This window comes from Centropristis striata, chromosome 17 (assembly GCF_030273125.1).
Source record: "Centropristis striata isolate RG_2023a ecotype Rhode Island chromosome 17, C.striata_1.0, whole genome shotgun sequence".
NCBI classification, from domain to species: domain Eukaryota; kingdom Metazoa; phylum Chordata; class Actinopteri; order Perciformes; family Serranidae; genus Centropristis; species Centropristis striata.
This window is the reverse complement of record NC_081533.1, coordinates 25563144-25586634: the sequence shown is the minus strand read 5'-3', so window position 1 is coordinate 25586634 and position 23491 is coordinate 25563144. Positions and strand designations below refer to the sequence as shown.

Sequence of the window (23491 nt, the reverse complement as noted above, 5' to 3'; positions counted from 1 at the left end):
CCTGTAATCCACAGCTGCTTCATACACTAGACAAGCCTTCTCCTTTAGTTAATAAACCCTAAAAGACCTTTGTTTTCTTCAATTTCTTGTTCATTTTAATGCCTGGTAAAACTAAAGGTACATTGGTTTGGATAAACATAACGCTAACAACAAAAATAGCTCATAAGAGTTTAATTTAAGAGCTGATATCTAGCCATGGTCCATGGTTTTCTGGATAATAACCAAAATCACTATCAAGGATATTATAAAGCAGGGCTAATAAATGTAATATACGTACATCAGTGCACCTTGATTGACTCAAATTAAACACAGATAATCTTTCAGATAGACAAAATCACCTTGCAGTCATTATTTCTTTTTTTGTCCTTAAAATTAAATACCATATTCATATGTATATATGCATGTATGTTTTTATTTATTTATTTTTAATGGCTATGTATCTGTATCTTTCCTTAGTATTATGTCTCTTCGCTTTCTGTTCCCTTGTTTGTAACCTATGCCTTGCACATGTATGTCGTGAGTATGAATGGATTGAATGTGTGTAGTTCAGGGTGGGTGGTTACATCTGGGCTGATATGTCCATAATAACTGGATCTTAAGCTTGTTTTGGAACCATTGTCATTTGTAAGAACTGAGATCCTGACTGTTTGTAAAGAAAGAAAAAACCAATAAAGAAAGTCTGGATTAAAATTAAATACCTATTTTTCTACACCATATTTTAAAGCTTTCAGTCCCCCTTTCTTTCTGGATGCTTTTTTAAAAAATTGTAATTTAATGTTATATCATTCCATAAAAAAACCTATAAGAATCATATCAAAGCCTGAGAAAGGAATGATTCATTACCACACCTATTTGAACTACGTTCCAACTAACCCAACCCTTTGCGTGCGGCATGGCAGTGTGTGGTGCTAATTGCAAACTCACTTTCATCAAATAATAAAACAACAACAAACATTTAAAGCTGCTTGTGGACCTCACCTGTCCGTAAAAAGCCACTCTGAAGTACGTCCCGAGCAGCCGGCGGCCTGATTGTATAACCTCCATGATCTTGTTGTAGGCTCTGTGCAGGGTGTCGTACAGGCGGCTCAGTTTCTGGAAAGACAAAACATGTGTCATCCCGAGTTGATTTATTTCCCCATTGCTTGTTTTTGGATCGACTGAGGCACATGTGCATTAACAAACCAGGAAAAAACAGGAATTATGATAATTATCTTGTGTGGAAAATATTAGTTTCACACAAGATAATTGTTTCTGAGGAGCAGGTAGCATTGTTTTTGTGGGTTTGTTCTCACACATTGAAGACATGTCAGTTAGCCATTTATTTAACCCATAAGAACCCACAGTGACACGCGTGTAACAAACACTTTAAATCTTCTAAAATCTCCCATATTCAGCTTTATGCTTCACCTTAACTCATTAAATCCCTTAGCAAGACTGTGACTGTGTGAGTCACTGTGTGACTGTGACAAGAAGTGACTTCTCCAAAATATGTGTGTGACTGGAAACAGGAATGTGGAAAAGTAGCTATTTTCAAAAAGCTTTTTTTTTGTTACTAGGCTAAGTTTAAACCCATTTAACAATTCTAATTCTAATCTAAGTACATTTGACCAAATATAAACAAAAAATAATCCTATCCTATCCTGTCACAAGTTCGATATATGTGGTGGAGATGCAAAGAAAAAGGCAAATTTGTGTTTCTGTGAGCAGAAAAGGTGCCTCCTTTATTTATTTTAAAATAAGAAATATCATAAACATAACTTCCATAAACGCCCAATCTAACATATATGCCATATCACAGATCTTTGACATTTAGGGGTAGATTAAAAATAAAAAAATTAAAACATCATAAATGTGTTCTATGTGGTTCACTTGGTCTGTGGTATATCCCCCATAATTTTACTTTAAGGATTAATGGGTCTGGGTTCTTATGGGTTAATGTTTCATTCCCAAATTGTGAGAACTAATATTATGAATCTAGCCATTTTCCATGGTTTTCTTCATAATAACCAAAATCATGATCAAGGAAACCATGGACAATGTCTAGATATCAGCTCTTAAATTCAACTCTTATGAGCTATTTTTGTTGTTATCATTATATTTGTCCAAACAAATGTACCTTTAGTTGTGCCAGGTATTAAAATGAACAAGAAATTGAAGAAAACAAGGGTGGTCTAATAATTTTTTCCATGACTGTATATATTTTCACCTGCTGGCAAACAATATAAAATAAGATGAAGTCATGCTAACAACCCTGTGAGTGCAAGTCAACAAGTCCCAGAAGCCAACGAGTTTAATGATGAGTGGAAAATGAATAGGGTAAACGTTACACACAAGTATTTATATGAAGAAAATGTTTCGACAAAGCAAAAGTCCTTACATAGGTGTGATTACTTGACCTTCGTAAGCACAATGACACGGATGGATCACTTTGCAAGGAAAGGCAAGAAACAGTGGCTGCGTGTTTATGATATTGTGATATCTGTTTGAGTGTTGGTTTGCTGTACCTCATACTCGTGGCGCTTCTCGTAGATCGGGATAATGAGTTTGGCAATGTGCGTGATGAGCTCATAGCGTTCGGCTTTCCACAGCGCCTCCACACAAACCTCGAGGTGTTCCACCAGCACTTCCTAAAAAGGGGTAGAAAAGGATAAAACAAATCTTTTTATCCACATTTACAGTATAAAAAAAGGAAGATTTTATACTGGGGTTAAACCTATTTTAATTATTTTTATTAACACAAACATTAAAACATTATTAAAAACCTATTTATTCTCCTTGGCGTTCAGTCCCAGCTAGGCAAGAATCCTTGGCTTTCTTTTTACTTTTTACCCTTTTATTTTGTCTTTTGTATCTCTAACTCTGTTTTGGATTGAGTTTTTATTACTATTTTATTTTATTTTATTTTATGGTGTTTTTAGTATTTTATTCTTTTTATTTATACCCAGTTGTGTATGATTTATTCTATTTTAATAACTGTACAGCACTTTGGTCAACTGAGGTTGTTTTTAAATGTGCTCTATAAATAAACTTTGACTTGACTTGACTTGACTTGACAAACGAGTGCTGGTAGTATGGAAGCACTAAAGGCTAGAGATTTAAAAAAATGTTTTTATCAGTGAAATTGCATCTTTGATTGTTGAATCAATGTATTGATGCAATCTTACTTTTTGGTACGAGAATATCAATTGCCGAAGGGGCTAAATTACCTATTTGTTGCATTGTTTAAAATACCTGTGCAGTAGTTCAGTTGGACAAGGCAGACTGTAATACAAACAGTCAGTTTGTCAGGGGCAGGGGCAACATTTATGACAGATTTTTGTCTGCTTTACAATTCCAGTTTGCTACAATAAAAATGACTGAAGTGGGATGAGGAATATTTAGTAGAAAACTCTATCTTTTGGATAAAACAGATATCGGCACAGTTTTCCTTTGGCGACAAATTATGCAGTTAAAAAAAGGTAATAAATCGCGACTGCAATACTCATCTCAAAATGTTTAAAACCACTATAATATTGTGATGTGACATACAGTAAGTAGGGTTGCAAAGCGGTGTAAAATTTCAGGTAAATTAAAAAAAAAAAAGAATGTGAAGTTAAGCTAAGGTATTCTGGAAATCTTCCAAATCGGAAACTTTCCATGGGAATAATGGAAATTTATGGGAATAAATGGGAATTAACTTGAAATTGGGGGTCATTTAAACAAAATGTATCATATCCAAACATAAATAAAAACAAAAACAAATAATAAAAAGTAGAAAAGTAGAACTCTATCAAGTTTGAATTATTTTAGTGTATAATCAATTCTTTCATTGAATAACAAAAACATGAATGTTGAGTTAAATATTAATCATCCCCCCCGAATTTTGTAAAACCCAGTTTATTCCCATAAATTCCTGTTAATTCCCATGGAAAGTTTCCAACTCTGAAAATTCTGAATTCTGCAACCCTAGACATAAGTACAAATACTAATATTGCATCACGGGGCCTTTTGTGATTTCCACCGCTAGTATCGGTGACTAACTATTGCCTAAGTTATTTTTTTCACTGTCACAATTTACCATAACAAGGCAAGAAACCAAACACCATCCAGACCTCCCCACCTCAGTGTAATAAACATCTTGCATTCCGGTGTCTTCCCTCATGGCAGCTTCCTCGTCAATATTGAAGGTAATCTTCTTAAAAGCTGCAAGGCCGCTGGGGAACAGCTCTAATGAATAAACAGCAAAGAAAAGGTAAAAAAAATTAGTTGATATACATAGTAGTCCTAAAACAATTAAAAAATCATGAAAATCCAAATGAAAATCTGTATCATTCATGACAAAATATCCAGTCATATTGACTTTTTTTTCACACGTGTCACAGAGAGATAAAATATGACTTTGTGCTTTGTGACTACCTAATACCGTTGGCATAGGCAAATATTTTTCTTACTGCACGCAATGCTTCCTAGTCAATTACAAGCCGTCTTTCCATTAAAGTCAAATCGAATTTAAAGACTTAAAGATTGTATGCACATTTTCAAAAGTTTTTTTCAAATTTCAGTGTTTCCATCAAGCTTTTCTCATGCAAATCTTCAAAATGCACATCGAAATTTGTTGATGGAAACACGGCAACTGTGTGTGTGTGTGTGTGTAAGCCTCCCATAGGGGTAAAGGTGTGTGGATGTGCGTGCATGTGCAGAGTGCCTTACTCTTCCTGTGCAGGTATTCTGCAACCAGTGCAGCCACATGAACGTAGCACATGGCGGCCTGTGGAGACAAGAACAAAATAAAAAACAATTAAGTGGACATTTCTAGACCACACACACAAGAATCTTACTCATTGTGACTCACCACCAACTGCCACACCTAACATCGAAACTAGTAGCAACAACATAGACATGCAGCTTTCTGGTAAGAAGTTAATTGGTTGTTGTCAGGTTCCCTTTTCCTATACTGAGGCAAATTTAACTAAATTATATTTTTTGATTATAATCACTGTTTAAAAAAAAGGTGTGTGCAATAAACAAAATAAGATAAATAAATAAATAAACAAATAAAATAAAATCAGATTTTAAAAAAGTAAGATGAAAACAACAGAATATAAAATAAAAATAAAATAAAAACAAAATGAAATGGAGAGTGAAATAACAACAGAATATAATACAATATAAAATAAAAATAGATAAAACAAAATTAAATGGAGTGTGAAATAACCGCAGCATATAATATAATATAATATAAAATAAAAATAGATAATAACAAAATTAAATGGAGTGTGAAATAAAAACAGACAAATAAAATAAAATGAAACAAATCAAAAACACCAGAATATAAAACAATAGAATTTCAAATGAATAAATAAAATAAACACTGAATAAAAATAAAAACACAGTATAATGAAACAGAGGAAGCAAGAAAAACAACAACCTTAAACTACAGACAAAATAAAACCAAATCTAAACAAATGTGTGGGTTGGGTTTGGTGCGTTGTCATTTTGTCTTTCATGTTTGTAAAAAAAACCCCTCTTTACTTCTTGTAATTAAAGCTGGGTAAATAAATAACCCTGGCCTTTGACCTTCTGGGAAGGAACAACATGATCCATCTTTAACAAAACATTGCTATTAGAACCCAGTAAAAGTCAGTAGTAGTAGTGTATTACATTATGTTATTTTACCAAAAATGTATTTTGTGACCACCACAAATAAAGCTTTTGCATAAAAACATCGAAGTAAAATGACATTTTTGACCTATGTGTTTAGTGTCGTATTGTAAAAACACTGTATGATAAATTGCATCAGTGTTTTATCCAGATGACCTTTGAGGGAATTTGATCTGGGGGGACCAGGAGCAATACAATGAGTAACACTTCCGTGAAACCTTGTGAAACCTGCAGCCCTGACTCACTGTGTACATAAAGCATTACAGTGTGCTGCAGCTCACTGTACAACAACTGTAAGGTCTTTGAGTGGTTAAACTGCCAGTAAAACCACAACTTGTCCTGTTGGTGAACCTAAAGGCAAAAACAATAAGAGACAGAAAGAACATGTACCAAGAAGTGAACCAGATCGTTTAAAGACCTCCTGCTGATACCTCAGAAAGATCTCCATTTTTGAGGTGTGCTCGGGCCATGCTGTCCAGCCAGGTCCGTCTCAGTTCAGGGGTGCTGGCGTAGGACCGGGCCAGGCTGTACTGGAGGTCCAGCAACATCTCTGGGTCTTTCTCATGTTCCCTCATCTGGGCCGTGGCCATCAGCACTGTGCGGATCCGCTTGGTCAGACCTTTCACTTCAGAAGGGAATGCTGTGGACTACATCATGCAGAGAGGAGAGAGAGAGAGAGAGAGCACACAGTAAACTTAAGAAAACATGATCCAGTCTGTCAGAAAAACACAAGCAGGCCACTGTTCAAATTAACATTCCGGCTTCTTTGAAATCGATTTAATCTTTACGCATTTAAACCACTGAACTTCTACAAGACTCCTGCAAAGACAGTTGGTCATCCATCATCTTCACTTCTTATTTACAGTCCACAAAGCACATCAGTTCTTTTGCCACAATACATATTTAATCTCACTTTGGGAGCAGAGTGTTTTGCAAATGGGATCCAGTGGCTGGTCTGAAGTCAGAATAAACACAGACACAGAGAGTCACATCCCAGATAGGCCTTCTGCAGTTTTTGAGTTGTTTCCTTTCTTTGCTTAGAAAGCACACCATGGGCTTATATGGAAAGGTTTCTTGGTCAGAAATGTACGGAATATACAATCTATTTTCTTGATTTTATCTTTCTGATGGTTGTTTAATCCTATTGTATTCAGAGCTGTGTTTGGTAAGACTATTCCTACACTAGTCGTGTTGACTTGTACTGTACCTTCATGGCCTTGTCGCTGTTTGCGAAGTTGTTGATGATGGAGAGAGACTCTTGGAAGCGTGAACTGCCAGTCAGCGCCACATCGGAGATAAGCTGGCTTACAGCAATGATGATCTGGACATACAAAGAAACAAAGCCAATGGATGGATGGAGACCAGAAAAAAGAGGAGTCAAGGGGGAAGTAGAGTGGATGAGGAGAAGAGGAAAATGAAAGGATCATAAACACAAATCCACACAGAATGCTCAAAATCAGTAAACCAGGGGTACTTTAAGAAATTTAAGATTAGATTAAATGCATGTAAAAGGGTTCAAATTAATTGCTAAAAATAATGGATAAATGGCTAAAATGTTAGCTAAAAGGAATAACTAGTTGAAATACTTAGCTTTAAGTACGCTAGTGGAGAAACTGTCAAAATAGTAAAATAGTTATCTAAAAGTAATGAATAGGCAGCTGAAATGGCTAGCTAAACGTGCTCACTAAACAGTTGTACTAGTTAGCTTAAAGAAATGGATAAAATGTTGAAATAATTAGATTAAAGTACTGAACAGTTGAAATAGTTAGGTTAAATTAATGTAAAAAAGTTTTAAAAAATGGCTAAAAGTAATGGATAAGTGTCTGAAATGTTAGCTAAAAGTGCTAACTAAACAGTTTAAACAATTAGCTTAAAAAGGTTAAAGTAATAAAATGTTGAAATATTTAGCTAAATAAAAGATAAATGCTGAAATTGCTAAACATAATGGATAAAAACTTGATATATCATAAGTTATGGATAACAGTTAAAATAGTTAGGTTATATAAATGTAAAAAGGTTCCAATAATTGGCTAAAAGTAATGGATAAGTGTCTGAAATGTTAGCTTAAAGTACTGACTAACCAGCTCAAACAATTAGCTTAAAACAGTTGTAGGCTACTAGTTAACTTAAAGTAATGGCAGACACTTCAGTGTTATAAAAAAAGTATTCACTTTTATGTAATGTAATGTAACACACATTAGGAAACTGATAAAGTTGCATGTGAGTTCATATGATCTGACAGAACTGTGGGGGCACCTCGGACCAAAAAGGATGAAACTGTTCTAAATGGTGGAGGTACCGACAGAGTCCAGTGAGCTAATGGAAAACTGCACAGCCTTCTGTCACTGTGTAATCAGAAGAGCCGGAAAACAATATAAACACCCTCTCAACATTCTTCACCTCCCGTATGACAGCATCTGAAGTACTGAGAGGAGTGTGTGTTGACAAAAGGCTAAAGATCAAGGGTGAATATTAGGATCATTAAGGGGGTTCACATAAGAATTACAGGACTCTGCGGGCTCTAAAAGCAAATAAGGAAAAAAACAACAACAAAAACGTGTAATTCCCCTGACTGCGCTGCCAAGGAAGTTCCGTCTCTATTTGCATATATTTCAATAAGGTAATATGCACACATTTGGTGCAAAATTGTCCCCTTTCTATGCAAATGACCCTCAGTGCAAAAAAAATCCCAATCCACACACAGTTACAGTGACATTATGAGCGTCATTAAAGAGCTGGGGCCTCATGTATCAAAGAGTGCGTAGCTTTCATAGTGGAAGATGGCGTACTCCTGAAACTAGAAAAGTACGTATGCAAACTCACGTCCACATGTATCAAACTGTGCTTACACTGGGGTCTGCACACCTTTCCTTGATAAATCCCAACCAGCGTGGAACTGAGCCACCAACCACGCCCCGGCTCCTCCCGCAAATGAATACGCAGATGACATGCAAATTACTATAAATCACCGGCATGCCCGCTGATTATCTAAAAACAATGGCAAATCAGCGTGCTGCCACTGCTCGCGAGGTGGATGTGGTGATCTCTGAGGTGGAGGCAGGAAAATATGCTTTTTGGTGCCTCAGGACTGGGATCACAACAAAGTGTCACTGTGGCTATTAATGCAGCCGGATCAGAGACCCGCACCATGGCAGAAGTGTCCCTGAACACGTGATTCCTCTAAACTCCACCGTTGTTTGAGCATTCAGCGCGTAATGCATGCTCTAATCATTTTTACGCATCAGTTTATAAGTCACTCTTAACGTGTTGTGCCAAAAAAAACAAAAAAAAACTTGTTGTGCCAATTAAACATCACACGGGATCAAATATGCACAACACCTGACATATTCTGAAAAGATTTCCCACACATGTTTTTTTCTCCGGGGAGAGGGATCTCTGTGTGTCATGGATCGCTGTACACCTGCAGTGTTAACATCTCCATGTTAAACCAAAGGGGAAACAATCAGCGATCGGGACTTTGACACAGTAATTAAGGCAGGTTGTCTGTGAAAAATTTGTGCGCTCCGTATTAATCAGAATCAGAAATACTTTATTAATCCCCAGAGGGAAATTCGGTATATATATGTATATAAAAATAGTGGAAATAGCAAAATATATAGACTTAAGAAAATAAACAATCTTAAGAAACATACATACTTCAACATACTATTACTGCACATTTAAGCAGCAGTATGCAGGTGAAATATAAAATATAATAATGGATGGAAAAAATCATCTATCCCCTCATATTTAGAACGGGTTATTGAGGGTGGAGAACAGCATTTTTCCTCCATTGTCCGAGAGCTATGAATAGTAAACACAAAGCCAGTTGTGTGTAGTTTGAGTTTAGATATGAAACACGTTTTAAATACAGCATAAAAGACAGTAGTTTCCGCCAAACAAAAGTTTGCGGTGCCACCGCACATTCTCACGGCACCTCGAAAGATTGCGCAGCGGTCCGCACATACTCATGGCAAGTTTACTTTTCATACAGGTGGCGTGCGCGGGAAAAACAGCGTACGCAATGTTTTTGTGTGTACGCAGCGTTGATACATGAGGCCCCTGGTGGTTACCGAACAAAAAACTCCTTTATTTTGGGATTCAGTGACAGAACACTCCTCTCAGCTCCCCTATGTGTCATTTTTGAAAATACACTAGAAATTAATGACGGATTAGGTAAATAAGCAGACAGACGTCTCACTCTGTCTGGCTCTCGGGAAGTCCACAGCTTATGCACTCACATACGGTCACTGTGTGAAAGTGGACTGCGTGTGTGTGTGTGTGTGTGTGTTATCGTTTGGAGATGTAGAAGAAAACAAATATTAAATAACAGTTCTGGACCGATCAGCTGGTCCAACTCTGGAGATTTATATAATCAATGGAGCTACGCTGTTGTGCGTAAATACGCACTACGCCTCTGTTTTCTCTAAAGTAACACTTATCTTAATGGTTAAATGAGCCAAGTCTAATCTGTTAAAAAAACAACAGCCAAAGAACGTGTCAGATTGGGAGTTATGCATGGCTTCACCCATCGCAACCCACGCTTTAACCTCAGGCACATTTATACTCTGCCACTTGGATAATTGCAATCATGTGTTAAAAAAAAAAAAAAAAAAAAAAAGAGGCAAATTGTGCTCAGCTTTAACATTTTAGGGCTGTATTTGCAAGTGATGTGAAATTCATGGTGTTATCAGTTTGCTCCAGAGTGAGTCTACTTTCAAAACCAACACCTTACCTGCAGATGCGTGCGCAGGAAGGTCTTCCTCTTGGTGAACTCGTAGTTGTTTCTCATCAGCAGGTAGAGCAGAGCGGAGACCTCGGCCCTCAGACATCCCAGCTTGGAGACGCAGCACTTGAGCACCTCGCAGCACAGCGCTTCGCACAGGGTAACGCGGCCCTTAAACAGCACAGACGGGAACTGGCGGGACAACACGTTAGTGTGTTAAAGGAAGGGGATTGGATTAGAAAAGTACTGTAAGTACGTAGGGGTAGGCAGCAGGAAAGTGGCAGTGAGACATTAGAAAAGAATAAAAATCCCCCAAAAACAGCGAAACCTGAAATCACTTGCTGCTTTTGTTAGAATTATGAGGTTTGTTATCCAGTGGAATCAGTATATGTATGTTTATTTCAAAGAACATGGATCTATTATTGCATTAATTATTTTTAAGCCCCAATAGACTTTTATATATTCCGTTTTAAGCAAATAAAAGTTTATATCAGTCCTATATTTTACAATTTGGAATAAAAATCTAACTTGAACCTGATTAATGGAGTGTGCCAACAGGAAGTGCACAGACAAAGCATAGGCTCGTAGAAAAAAATGTTTTTTCCTTTTTTCTTTTTCCACTTTATCAATGTCTATTATCTGTGAAGGTGTTCATTAAAGGGCTGAGCTTTGAATAAAGCAGTTCAGGTAGGTGGGAACTGTTTGGAAAGGGAGTTGCTGCTTTGTTGCCTTGTCACCAGCCTTTGATTTACTAGAATCAAGTCAGTCGAGCTTTTCTACAGAAAAAGGAAGGACTTCAATTAACCCATAGTGCATTTCTTCCTCATAATTCATATTCTGTCTTGGATCGTTCTGCATTTGGCAACTGTCTTGTTTATAATCCCAGAGCATGGTTTACTATGCGGGACTCCACAACAGCCAGTTTCTCCCACTCCTCGTACTGTAACAGAAAAGAAACATGCCAGAACAGTGTCTCCCCTCCAGCTCTCTCTGACTCATCACACAAGCAGCCGTGATCGTGCTGTGCAATTGGAGAATGCCACGAGGGAGTGGGAGGTCTCCTCTCCTGGGAACTACAGGACACGTACTCTCATGAGTCTGGGATTAAGTTTCTACTACTCTTGAGATGAAACAAATCACGTTAAGAGAAATAAGGCAACATGTGAATGTGAATGTGGGAACCAGGAAGTGAATATTTATTCTTTTATTTATTCCATGCATCCGCTGTTTTGTCAGAGATAAATGAGATTCCAAGAGTGGCTTTTGTCCTTGTTTTGGATGCTATAAAAAGCACGCTGAGAGAGAATGAGAGTGTTGAGCGAGTGTGACGACTTACCTTGTTGATGAAAGACCTGAGTGCGGCGAACACGTGTCTGAGTGCAGCTTCTGACTGGCCGACTTTAAGGAAGGTCAGGTAAACGTCAAACACTTTCTTCATCAGGGGGTTGTGACCGTCACTGTCCAGCAGCTGGGTCTGACACACACAGTACACACTACATTACATGCTTAACCCCCAAAAAACCTTATTCTGTCCATACAACGCAAGAATACACAGAGAAGACGTGTACAATTTTACTTTTATTGTGTGTGCTGACCTTGAAACACTGTGTGAAAAGAGAGAGGACGTCCAGGACGCTGAGGCAGACCTCGGTGGAGATGTTTCCTTCCAACAGAGCCTGATGGTGGATCTCTGCTTCAGATGGGCCTGTCCCTACAACACACATTAAACAAATCATATGAGGACATAGTATCGGGTAATGTTTCACACTGTAATAAAGAACACATCCCTTTGTGTAGAAATAGCTGATGATTACAGTGTTGTGGCTGCTGTCCCTGCTTTGACTTGTTAATTTTGATATTCAACACTGATACCAAAGAAGTTGGGACACTGTGTGAAACATGAATAAAAACCAAATGCATCAAAATCTAAATTAAGAATGTGTATTTACAAAATCAATTTGAAAATAAATCCAAGGATTGTAGTTCACAAGGCAAGTGACTCATTGTTTACTAGGTTTCATAACACAGATTACAATAATTGGATACAGTAGTGCTCAAGTCACACCAAAGTGCAAGCCAAAATCTCAAAGCACACCTGTATTCATATCCATGCAAAATAGCCTCTTTAACACGTGTTATCACTCTGTGAATGTTTATTTCTCTGTCCTTTGATGTGGTGCACTCCAATAATCAGGGCTTTTCCTACTCAGACATGGAGTAGCCAACCAGTGGGGAAAGGTAGCCAGCTCGGGGGTCTGGGGGGCATGCAGGCCCTGGACTTTCACCCAGGAGAACATGGTTCATGTCCCATGTGAAAACAACTTAACCCATTGAAGCCTGGAAAGCGTTTACGTCGTTTTGTAGCATTTGTATAAGCTCTCAAATACTTTTTGAATTTCATTTCTATCTGCTACAGAGGCTGAAAAATCTATTATTTAGTAGAAGCATTGACACTTCTGTTGAATTTCCAGAAAAACTTCAGGTTTTAGGGGCTTATTTTAAAATCGCCCAGAGGTTTTACAGGCGTTTTAGGCCTCAATGGGTTAAACAATGTGGTTTAAACATCACTGAATTTTTGTGCCTCACTTTTTTACATAACTATGTCACTTCCAGTAGTGTAAGTGACATAGTTATGGCTTTAGTCTTTCCAAATTCATCTGTACTTTCAGCATTTAAGTAAATTAATTCACTGTTTAGACAGTCTTTTATAACTCCTTTTTTGCCCTAAACCTAGGTCAGTGCTTTTGAAGCCTAAATTCAATGAAACTGCAGCCTTTTTTTTTTTTTACAACCGCAAACCGCATGTGTATGTATAATCACGTCTGTGGTATTATATTAGAATGCTCCGTGATCCGTGATATGGGTCGTTATGGGATGTTTCAGCAGGTGCAAGCCTCTTTTTGTGCCTAAAGCTAACCAACCTGTGACCGCTTTACAACATTAACCACATGTGTAAGATAGCAATTATTACATTTAGGTATGAGGACATGATGATCTCCTGATAACAGTAGCAGGCACTTATTTTGTCAACACTGCGGTGAGTCATACTGCATTAATAGTGGAAGGGTTTTACAAAGTTCACCATTTCGGAATCACTGGATTAATATGACAGAAACGTTACTCAGAAATATCCAGCACAATTCAACTTCATCTGGGACATCAAGGAATGTTCTAATGCAATCTATAGTCTGACGGTGTATTAGGGCCAAGTATGAAAAAAAAAAAAAAACGCATCCAAGGGAGGAGGGTAATATTTCAAGAAAAAACTTGCAAATTTATGAGATTTCAAGTGGTAAATCTGCTGGAAGAAGGTAGCAGATCAAGGCAATTAAAAGTGGCAAATTTGTGAGAAGAATTTGTCTTTGTCAAGGAGCCTGAACACACCACAGACGTCACCCGGAAAGCAGGGGATGGCACACAATGGACACGTTAGTAAAGAGGTGCAACAGTGTGGAATGGATTGTATGCATTGTTGCATTAATCTGGAATGGTCAGATATTTATTACATTCAGTTTACAAAGGCGTTAAAGGTTGACACAGTTTGGTCAGTTACATCTAGGAAAGCCTGAGGCTCAATTGTATATGAGTCTTAACACCAGTGGGTTAGTAACAGCCTGTTGACTGGTTCCTATCCAGACACAAACATGGTGCCGTGCCTTGATGTAGGTTTATATGTGTGTGTCTCCAACAACATTTGTGCATGACTTTCTCCAGACGTCAAGTCTGGCTTTGTGAGATTAACTTTGTATTTACAACTCGCGTGGCTCTGTCCTCACTTAGGCTTCAGATCCATCCAGCAAGCACAAACTTGGTTTCGTATTTAAACAGGACTTCTTCCAGGTTTCAACACTGAGATTTTGCTGAGGTTTTGTTTGAGCTAGGCTTAAGTATAACACTCGTTTACTTGTGGAAAAAGTAGAAACTGCTGTTTTGCGAGCGTCTTTTGACTGCACGTTTACTAAAAAAAAACATATAAATTAAGTTGAAGAAAGGTCTACTTAACTTTTAAACTTTTTGGTATGTTAACCCATTGAAGCCTGGAAAGCGTTTACGTTGTTTTGTAGTATTTCTATAAGCTCTGAAATACATGTTGAATTTCATTTCTATCTGCTACAGAGGCTGAAAAATCTATTATTTAGTAGGAAGCGTTGACACTTCTGTTGAATTTCCAGAAAAACTTCAGGTTTAAGGGGCTTATTTTAAAAGCAACCAGAGGTTTTACAGGAAGTTTTAGGCATCAATGGGTTAATAGGGCAGCATTTTGTTATGTGACGTAAAATATGATAAAGATCTGTTTAGTCTCAGTTTCCTAGAACATTTCCTGGAGAGAATATATAAATACTGTCTGAGGGGCAGAGGTGGGACTAAGTCATTGTTTTGCAAGTCACAAGTAAGGTCTCAAGTCTTTGTCCTTAAGTCCTGAGTCAAGTCTCAACTCAAGCCAAGTCCCCCCAGTTTCGAGTCCTTTGGAGTCCTTTTAACAACAGAGCAATGTGCTATATGCTTTTAAAATCTGTATTTATTTATCAAAACTTTTTTCACATTCTTCAAACACAAAAAAACCCAAGTGCATAACAAGAGCATATTGCACTAAAACTAGTTCCACAGCAGTTTCTGTCCTGTCTTGTCTCATCTCATATTGTGTGAGTGTGTGTGTGTGTGTGGGTGTATTATCAACCTGCATGTTTTGCATACTGCAATTAGTTTTTTGTTGACCACTTTGTAGTTTTTATACCCGAACAAAACTATCTTTGGTATAATTTTTTGCCAACTGGTGCCGTTTGTTGACAGCTCTTCTTCATTGGTTGTCCTGCAATTTGATTGGATGGATGCTGTCGGTTCAAAATAACGTGAATCGAATTTGGATGTTGTGCCGACAGCACACACAGACAGCGAGACACAGTAAGACACCTCACATTTACACAAAGAGCGATAGGGCGGCCCTTAGTAAAATACTTTTTAATCTTTGGGTTTTGGAGAAAGTAGCAAGTATTTTTAGGTCAAAAGGCTGAAGTCCAAGTGAAGTCACAAGTCACAAGTTATTAGTCCAAGTCGAGTTGCACGTGTCTTTACATTTTTTTCTTCAAGTCGAGTCAAAAGTCATCAGCAATTCATGACTCGAGTCCAAGTCATGTGACTCGAGTCCACACCTCAGCTTAGTGGCATATTACACAGCCCTTTTATCGTCACAAAATATGTACCAATTCATGAACTTGAGGGTTTAAAAAAAAAAAAAAGAACCAGGAAATTATATAGTAGTTACATGGGTGCGTAGAGCTGTTGATTTCCAAGAATCACTAGTTACAGCTATTTAAATATGAATCTATTATTGAAAACTTTACTCTCCATATTGTTTCAGTTGTATGCTTGCATGTAACTACATTGAGCAACATTTTTCATAAGGAAATCACAAGAGGAAAAAAGTTTAGCCTGAACTTTCCAATATTTTCTGGTGTGTGTGTGTGGTTACCTATATTGAGAGTGAGGGAGGCTTCCATAGTGCTGAACTGGTGGATCTTAGTCTGCATGAGGCTGGCTCGGTTGCAGCGCATAGCCGGCATCGTCTGAGACTTCCTGTCTGAGGAGAACAGCTTGGACATGCACATCTCCTGACTCCTGTATGAATAATACATCCACAAAGTGTGCATTTATTTATTGGAAAGACAGGGAGAGAAAAGAGGCGGACACAGATGGGAAATGAGACCTATTCGCGTAACATAACTTAAAGCAACAAGAAAAAAACATTGTCAAGCACATCACCCATTAAAAAGAATAGGTGATGTAATGGTTATCCAAATCACAATAACATTTACAGTACAGGCCAAAAGTTTGGACACGGCTTCTCATTCAATGCGTTTCCTTTATTTTCATGACTATTTACATTGTAGATTCATCAAAACTATTAATGAACACATGTGGAATTATGTAACAAAAAAGTGTGAAATAACCGAAAACATGTCTTATATTCTAGTAAGCAAAGGGTGGTTACTTTGAGGAATCTAAAATACAAGACATGTTTTCAGTTATTTCATACTTTTTTGTTAAGTACATAATTCCATATGTGTTCATTCATAGTTTTGATGCATTCAGTGAGAGTCTACAATGTAAATAGTCATGAAAATAAAGAAAAACGCATTGAATGAGATTGGTGTGTCCAAACTTTTGGCCTGTACTGTATGTGAAATTATTTTGGTCTGAATTGTGATCAGATCTAAGTCTAAAAATACATGAAGAGGGCCGAGTTAAACAAATACAAAAAAAAACAAACTTTAAATATGTTTTTATTGAGTAAATGTACCATTAATCAGTTGTTGTGAGTATGTGAACCCTGTAGGGCCTGTTTTTGTTTCAGGTTTTTTAATTGCTGACTGCACATTGCTCTGGAAGAATCTTGTTGGGCATGAGCTGCTTTATTTCCTCTTACAAGGGTGCAAAAAGTACAAGCTATTTGGTGGTTGGCTTTCTTCTTTCTTTGAGTTTGTAACTTTCTGGCACAGAAACAGCTGTCGTGAGTCAGTCGACATTTATTGGCGCTAGTTCTTTGATGTTGTTTTGGTTTGTCTGGGCCTTCATAAACCATCCGGGGGTTCTTTGTGAACTCCTGGATTATTAAACAATCAGCTCATAGAGTGATATTTCTTTGACGTACGCTCCAGGGCAACAACGGTGTTGAATTTGATTTGTCCATAATGAGCCTGAAAATGTATGGGTTAAGGCAACACCCTTTAATAATATTTTCCCAGCCTGGTAATGATCTTTAACTATTTGTAAGTGAGCTTAGCAGAAATCTCCTTTAATCCAGGCATGGCACACTTTCACAAATCGTTTAAACTCACACTTGGTTGTCATTCCATTGGTTGACAACTAACTCCAAAGACATTTCATGTCGTATATAAATACGCAATATGGATATGTATTATTTGTTAACCTGGGTCCTCTTCATTTAGTACAGGGGTCGGCAATCTTTACTAACAAATAGCCATTGTTGGCCAAAAAATGATAAAAAAATGTTAGAATGGAGCCACAAACCTTATTTTAAGCCTTACAATGAAGATAAACCTGCCTGGATTTGGAATGGAAAGCTATTCTCACTGAGGAAACGCAAAACTAGACTTGAAGTTGGCAAAATTTAGAGGTTAAAGCGCTGGGCCCTAAACTTTCATAAGACTTTGGACATTTTTAAATCTTCTCTTAAAACTCATTTTTTCTCCCAAGCTTTCAAACCTGCGTGAGAAGAAAGTTGTTTCTGTGTGTTGTATTGTACATCTCATGTCATATATTATTAGATGAAATTGTCTTTATATTTTGAATTTTGAGTTTATTGTTATTCATTTATGTATCTTTTGGATTTTTTGTTGTTATTCCGTTATGTAAAGCACTTTGGTCAACCATGGTTGTGTATAAGGTGCTCTAGTAATAAATGTGACCTTGACCTTGATACGCTATGATGCACTTATTAGTTGTGTGATTATCCCCTCCACCTGTGTTGTGGCATTTTTGATTTGATTTGATTTGATTTGATTTGATTTGATTTGATAAATCTTTATTGTCCCCGAGGGGCAATTTGTTCTGCATTCAGTAGTAAAAAAATGTCACACAACAAACAAATAATCATAATAAATACAAAACACAGAACATAAAAACATTAAAGCATAAAAGCATATGGAAGACATCATGGGATATATAATTTACATTGCTTAAGAAAGACAAAGCTACTACCCTAGTTTGTTTAGGAAGCCAACAGCTGAGGGAACAAATGATTTTAAATATCTGTTTGTTTTGGCCCTCTTCCTGAAACTCTGCATGTAGAGGATGTAGGAGGTCTGACAATATGGCCTTTGCTTTCATAGTAGCTCTGACTTGATAAATATTGCCAATGTGTTCCAGGTCAAGGCCAATGATCTTTTGGCATAACATAACAATCCAAGCCTTTTCGTATTCATCAGACTGAGGTTACTGAACCAACAGATCATTCCAAATGTTAAAATTGACTCGATAAAAGATGAATAAAACATTTTTTTCTCTTCCTGTGTGGGAGGGGCCACAGGTCATGCCACTCCTCCAGTCTGCAGAGAGCTGGAGGAGTGTCAGGAGACGGGACAACACCTGAATCCAGTCACAACTACACTGAAAAAAATGATTCAAGCCCTTCTTAGATGTGACACATTAATGTGTTGTTTATCTAATGAAAATATATCAATTAAAATCAAATCAAAAGTAGTTTAACAAGTGTAACCTAAAATGTATTAATTTACTCCCCTGTCCTTCCCTTCAACCCAAAAAGAATGACTTTCAGTTTTCCAATTCTATGTTTTTAGGCTGAACGAACACAATTTCTTTATTTTAGCTCTCCTTGACATAAATGAGTTGAGGTAACTGAATTTAAATACAATACATACATGTTTTTAATTTGAGTTCGACCAAATGTAAAAAAAAAAAGTGAGCTACATAAACTCAAATACATTATATTGCATCGATGCACTTGTTTTGAGTTTGGGCTACATATATTTGTTGGATGGAAATTCTGCCCACAATTTAATTGAGTTCATCCAATGAGTTATTTTTTTGAGTGTACTGCTGAGGCTAGAGAGACTGAGGCCTCAGCTCTCTCTCTCCTCCAAAGCTACCTCCTTTGTTTGGTTTTGTTTTGTTTGTTAGTTACTTTGATCTTATTCACTTGCATTTCATCACATCACATGCATGCACACACCTCACCACTGATCAACTGATTCACATAATTGAGTTTCTTTGTGTTGTTTGTGTGAAAAAATGTGTGGTCTGTCATGAGTGATGAGCGTGACAGTTAAAAACATTTTTTTATTGCCGTGTATAAGCTACACATTTTTATAATTGAAGAATACAAATTGCTTTGGGCCTACACCAATGAAAATGAAAATGAAAATGTAAAGTCACAGGCAGCCATCTGCACGGCAGATGCCCTGAAGAGCCACATGGTTGCCTTCCTCTGATCTATTATGAGGACTTGATTTGATCACATTGTAGGTCACATTAATGCAGAAACATTTAAAAAGGTTCATAAACTTTCAAAGACAAGGGTGCATTTGTTTTCCAGCTTACCGGCCAATGTTCCTTTTTCCACTGTAACGAAGCTGAACCAGACAGATCCTGCAAGGCGAGAAAAATAATAGAAATATTAGCAAAGGAAAGGGAAATCTAACTTGCATGGATATCATGCTTAATTTCCCTTTTAAATATTTCCTGGAATTTTGTCTTTGTTTTGTTTGGTTTCGGTAACTACTTCACATTCTATTGTCTGAGAAATACGATTGGGTTGTCTGTCAAGACAAAAGGGTTTTGTGTTTGTTGCATTTTTTTTTGATGTGTCTCCTCATGAGATGGATAACTCAGTTTTCCAATTTACCTTTGGCATTCAGTGAAGTTTTGGTTGCGTAAAACGACATTTGATGTGAGACTGTGCATCATGACTGTAACATAAAACTGTTACTGCAATACCATTGCGTCATGAAAAATTGTTTTTTGTTTACTACTTACTCGAGCAACCTGAGGAAGTTCATGATGTCTTGAGGGCTGACTTTGTTCCAGTAGGCCATGAGAGTGTCTGTTGACGAAAGGAAAGTCAAGCTTTTGATGTGAGTTTTTTTTAAACACTATCAATTCAGAGGCAGTCATATTTAAAAAAGAAAAGTTCCTGTTGATCCTAGAGGACATGTAGGCAAACATCCTGAACGGGAGACGCCTGGTTAACAATCAGTCAGTCCTTACTCTACTTTATTGTTTGTGTAACAGCCAAGCTTCTGCAGAGAATCTATCCTAAAATAGCACATGGGACAGTTGTGTCATATCCTGTGTATGGTGAATAAAAGGCCTGGCTGTGCAGTGTGGTTCTCGATCATCACTGACCCTCTGACAAGGTCTTGACAATGTGCAGGAAGGACAGCAGGAGGCCCTTGATCTCATAGTGGCCCAGTCTGCCGATGGGAGGCATGGGGCTGCTGCTCATGGTGGAGCAACGTCTCTGCAGCTGCAACATCACACACAGAAACACAGAGTCGCTGGTTAGATATGGAAATGCACGAGGTAGAACAAATGTCTATTGTTTTCAAAGCAACAACTTTTTTTTGAGACAGAGTTTGAATACAATGGAGAAACAGCATGCTTAAATTGATTTAAACAAAGACTCAGTCTCAGTGAGCAGGATTACAGAAAAAACGACTGGCCTGATAAAAAAAACAACAACTTAACCCATAAGAACCCACGGTGACGCCCGTGTATCAAACACTTTAAATCTTCTAGAATCTCCCATATTCAGCTTTATGCTTCACCTTAAATCCCTAAGAGATGTTTCCTGTGTGACTGGAAACAGAAATGTGTAAAAGTAGCTAATTTTAAAAAGCTTAATTTTTGTTACTAGGCTAAGTTTAAACCCATTTAACAATTCTAATCCATTAATAGTTGTGTCCTGTGTTGCATTTAACTTGTTCTGACCATATTTCCTGAACAAATTAAAGTCACAATTTTGATAAAGGTTATGGAGATGCAAAATAAAAAGGCAAATTTGTGTCTCTGTAAGCAGAAAATGTGTCTAGTTTTTCTATTTTAAAATAAGAAATATCATAAACATAAATACCATAAACGCCCATTGTAACGTTTGTCACATTACAGATCTTTGACATTTAAGGGTAGAATTTTTTTTTAAAAACATCAGAAATGTGTTCAATGTGGTTCACTTATAGAACACATCCTTTAAGGATAACTGGGTCTGGGTTCTTATGGGTTAACTTAACCTATTACCATATGACCATTTATTGAGAGTTGGGGGTTGTGGGCAGAGAATGTTAGGGGGAGATAGAAGGTCAACAATAAATGCCACCTGGAAGTGGTGATTAATTTGAGATGCAAGTCAGCACTGTTCTGGTCAAAAAACTCTAATTAACATTACTTAATGAATTAAACCTGTAAGGTGTATGATGGTTCAGAACATAAATATGTTTCTTTCCGAAGTCCATTTCCATGTTAACCTATGTCCCATAAGTTGTTGCAGCAATTTTTGGGTTGATACTATTTGTTACACACATTTGGTGCTGAATTATGCAATTCTCTTCATATTGAGAATGGATAGAAAAGGTAAAAAAAAAAATCATACTGATGACTAACAACTTCCCAACATGATATGACATGCTTGTTACCAATCTATTCCTAGGAACTTCTAATTTCATAGGATACCAGTATCTCCAATAAAAACAATTTAGCCTGCTGTGAAAGAAAATAGAAAAAACATAAACAAAATGTTGCTTAATGGTGATAGCTTTATAACTTTACTCCATCAACATGTCCTGGGGTGTGCCCCAAGGCTCTGTACTGGGCCTGATAATGAATGCACATTGTTCTGATAAGTTATTTCAAAGTCAGCACCTTCCATTGATAAACAGACAATATTGTCAGGCCCTCTGATGAAGGTTTGGTTGTTGTTTCTTGCTCCAGGCTCAAGACAAAAGAGAGACCATGGATTTGAGCTTTTTACTATTTATGCCTGTCGTTTTGTCTGTTCAAATTGCTATTGTGTCTTTTGTTGTTAAGGCCTTTGTGATGTCTCCTCTTGAAAGATGATACATATAGTTGCTATATTGTATAGACAATTTAGAATGTATGTATACATATATAAATAACAAAAGGGGTAATAATAATAAATCCGTTTCAATTTCTTCCTAGTCCTTTTTGAACATGAAATATTTAAGTTTTAAGTGTCTGGACAATTTGTTTATTGAGACTGACATCAAGCTTTCACACACGCTTGTTTGTTTTGTTTTTAAGCATGTCCAAAATAAAAGATACTTAATTCATTCATTCATTCTTATATATTAAGTCAGTATTGTTATAATTACTACTGTTCTAATTATTATTATTACACATTCATGAAAATATTGCTGTACTGCTTTTTTGCATTTTGGTCAGACTTGCTATTAGGTGTGTTAAACTGTTAACACCATGTTGTTATCTGGAGCAGATGAGTGAGGACATCTGCTCATTAGTTTATGTAACAGCTGAAGTTTAGGGAACCAAGTTGTGGCCAAGAAGTGATGAAAGTTGCACCCGTGAAAGTAAGTATTATCCATTGCTCTGGTAAAAATTGGCAGCGAAACCAAACATGGTGTGCTGAGAAGCACCACAAGTATTATATATACAGATGTTAATAATCCCTTCTAGTGTGTCTATATTGAACATCTGGGAGGATGACACAATTAGTTCAGGCATTTAACCAAGAACATGAATAAGCCTCTGCTCATAAGAGACCTGTGTGTTTTCCATTATAAACACATTAACATGTCTCCTTCAGAATATTACATGTGGTGTCTTTCAGCCACGGGGGTCCATGTCAAATGAACTTGAACATTAAGTCAATGGTAGTCTTTGGCATGAAGATTAATGCAACTATTCTTCCAATCCTGTCGATTTTGATTGAGTTGGCAACAGCAGGAACAGTGGAGGTCTTATGTTTGGCCATGCTTTGAGAGACAGAAGATACTTCTTGAAGCAGCTTGTCAAAAGCAATACGCAGATGTTTTTTTTTTATCATTGTTTGTTATGAGAAAATATAATGTGGAGTCTGCACATTTGGATCCAAGATGGAGTGTGTACGTGGCATGAGCCTGAGCCCATCGGTCATTGACCTCTCAATGACCTCCGGACTAATCTTTGTTGGGTTTCAATGCTACAGTTAAGCCACTTTACCATATGAAACCTAGTGAATCCCGTAGTGAGGGGTTTATGTGAACCAACAACCCTTTACAGACATGCCCAGAATTGCATAAATGATTGTGGTACGACTAGAAAACTGAGACTCTTGTAGATTCATTGTTGGGGTGGCTGTGGCTCAGTTGGTAGAGCGGCTGCATACTGATGGGAAGGTTGGTGGTTCGATCCCTGACCGTGGCAGCCTACATGTCGAAGTATCCTTGGGCAAGATACTGAACCCCAAATTGCTCCCAATGCTGTGTGAATGAATTCCCAATGGTGGCAGGTGGCACCAGTGTGCCCTGGTAGCCTTGGCCACCAGTATGAATGGGTGAATGAGCGTAGTGTGTAGTGTAAAGCGCTTTGGATAAAAGCGCTATATAAGTGCAGTCCATTTATCAATACAAGTTT

The 23491-nt window shown here is 37.3% G+C and overlaps 1 protein-coding gene across 1 annotated transcript in view; it reads right to left on the bottom strand.

Annotated features, from left to right (window-relative positions):
- Positions 1-23491, bottom strand: part of dock11 (dedicator of cytokinesis 11) — a 102014-nt gene that overhangs the window by 12922 nt on the left and 65601 nt on the right. Inside the window, exons 36-48 of the mRNA XM_059354314.1 lie at positions 20249-20369; positions 19880-19946; positions 19445-19492; positions 15837-15982; positions 11962-12077; positions 11703-11840; positions 10376-10558; positions 6848-6961; positions 6072-6287; positions 4690-4747; positions 4100-4206; positions 2505-2627; positions 979-1092 (exon numbers count right to left, since the gene is read on the bottom strand). Coding sequence (XP_059210297.1) covers positions 979-1092; positions 2505-2627; positions 4100-4206; positions 4690-4747; positions 6072-6287; positions 6848-6961; positions 10376-10558; positions 11703-11840; positions 11962-12077; positions 15837-15982; positions 19445-19492; positions 19880-19946; positions 20249-20369 — 1551 coding nt within the window. The remainder of the gene's footprint in view (positions 1-978; positions 1093-2504; positions 2628-4099; positions 4207-4689; positions 4748-6071; positions 6288-6847; positions 6962-10375; positions 10559-11702; positions 11841-11961; positions 12078-15836; positions 15983-19444; positions 19493-19879; positions 19947-20248; positions 20370-23491) is intronic.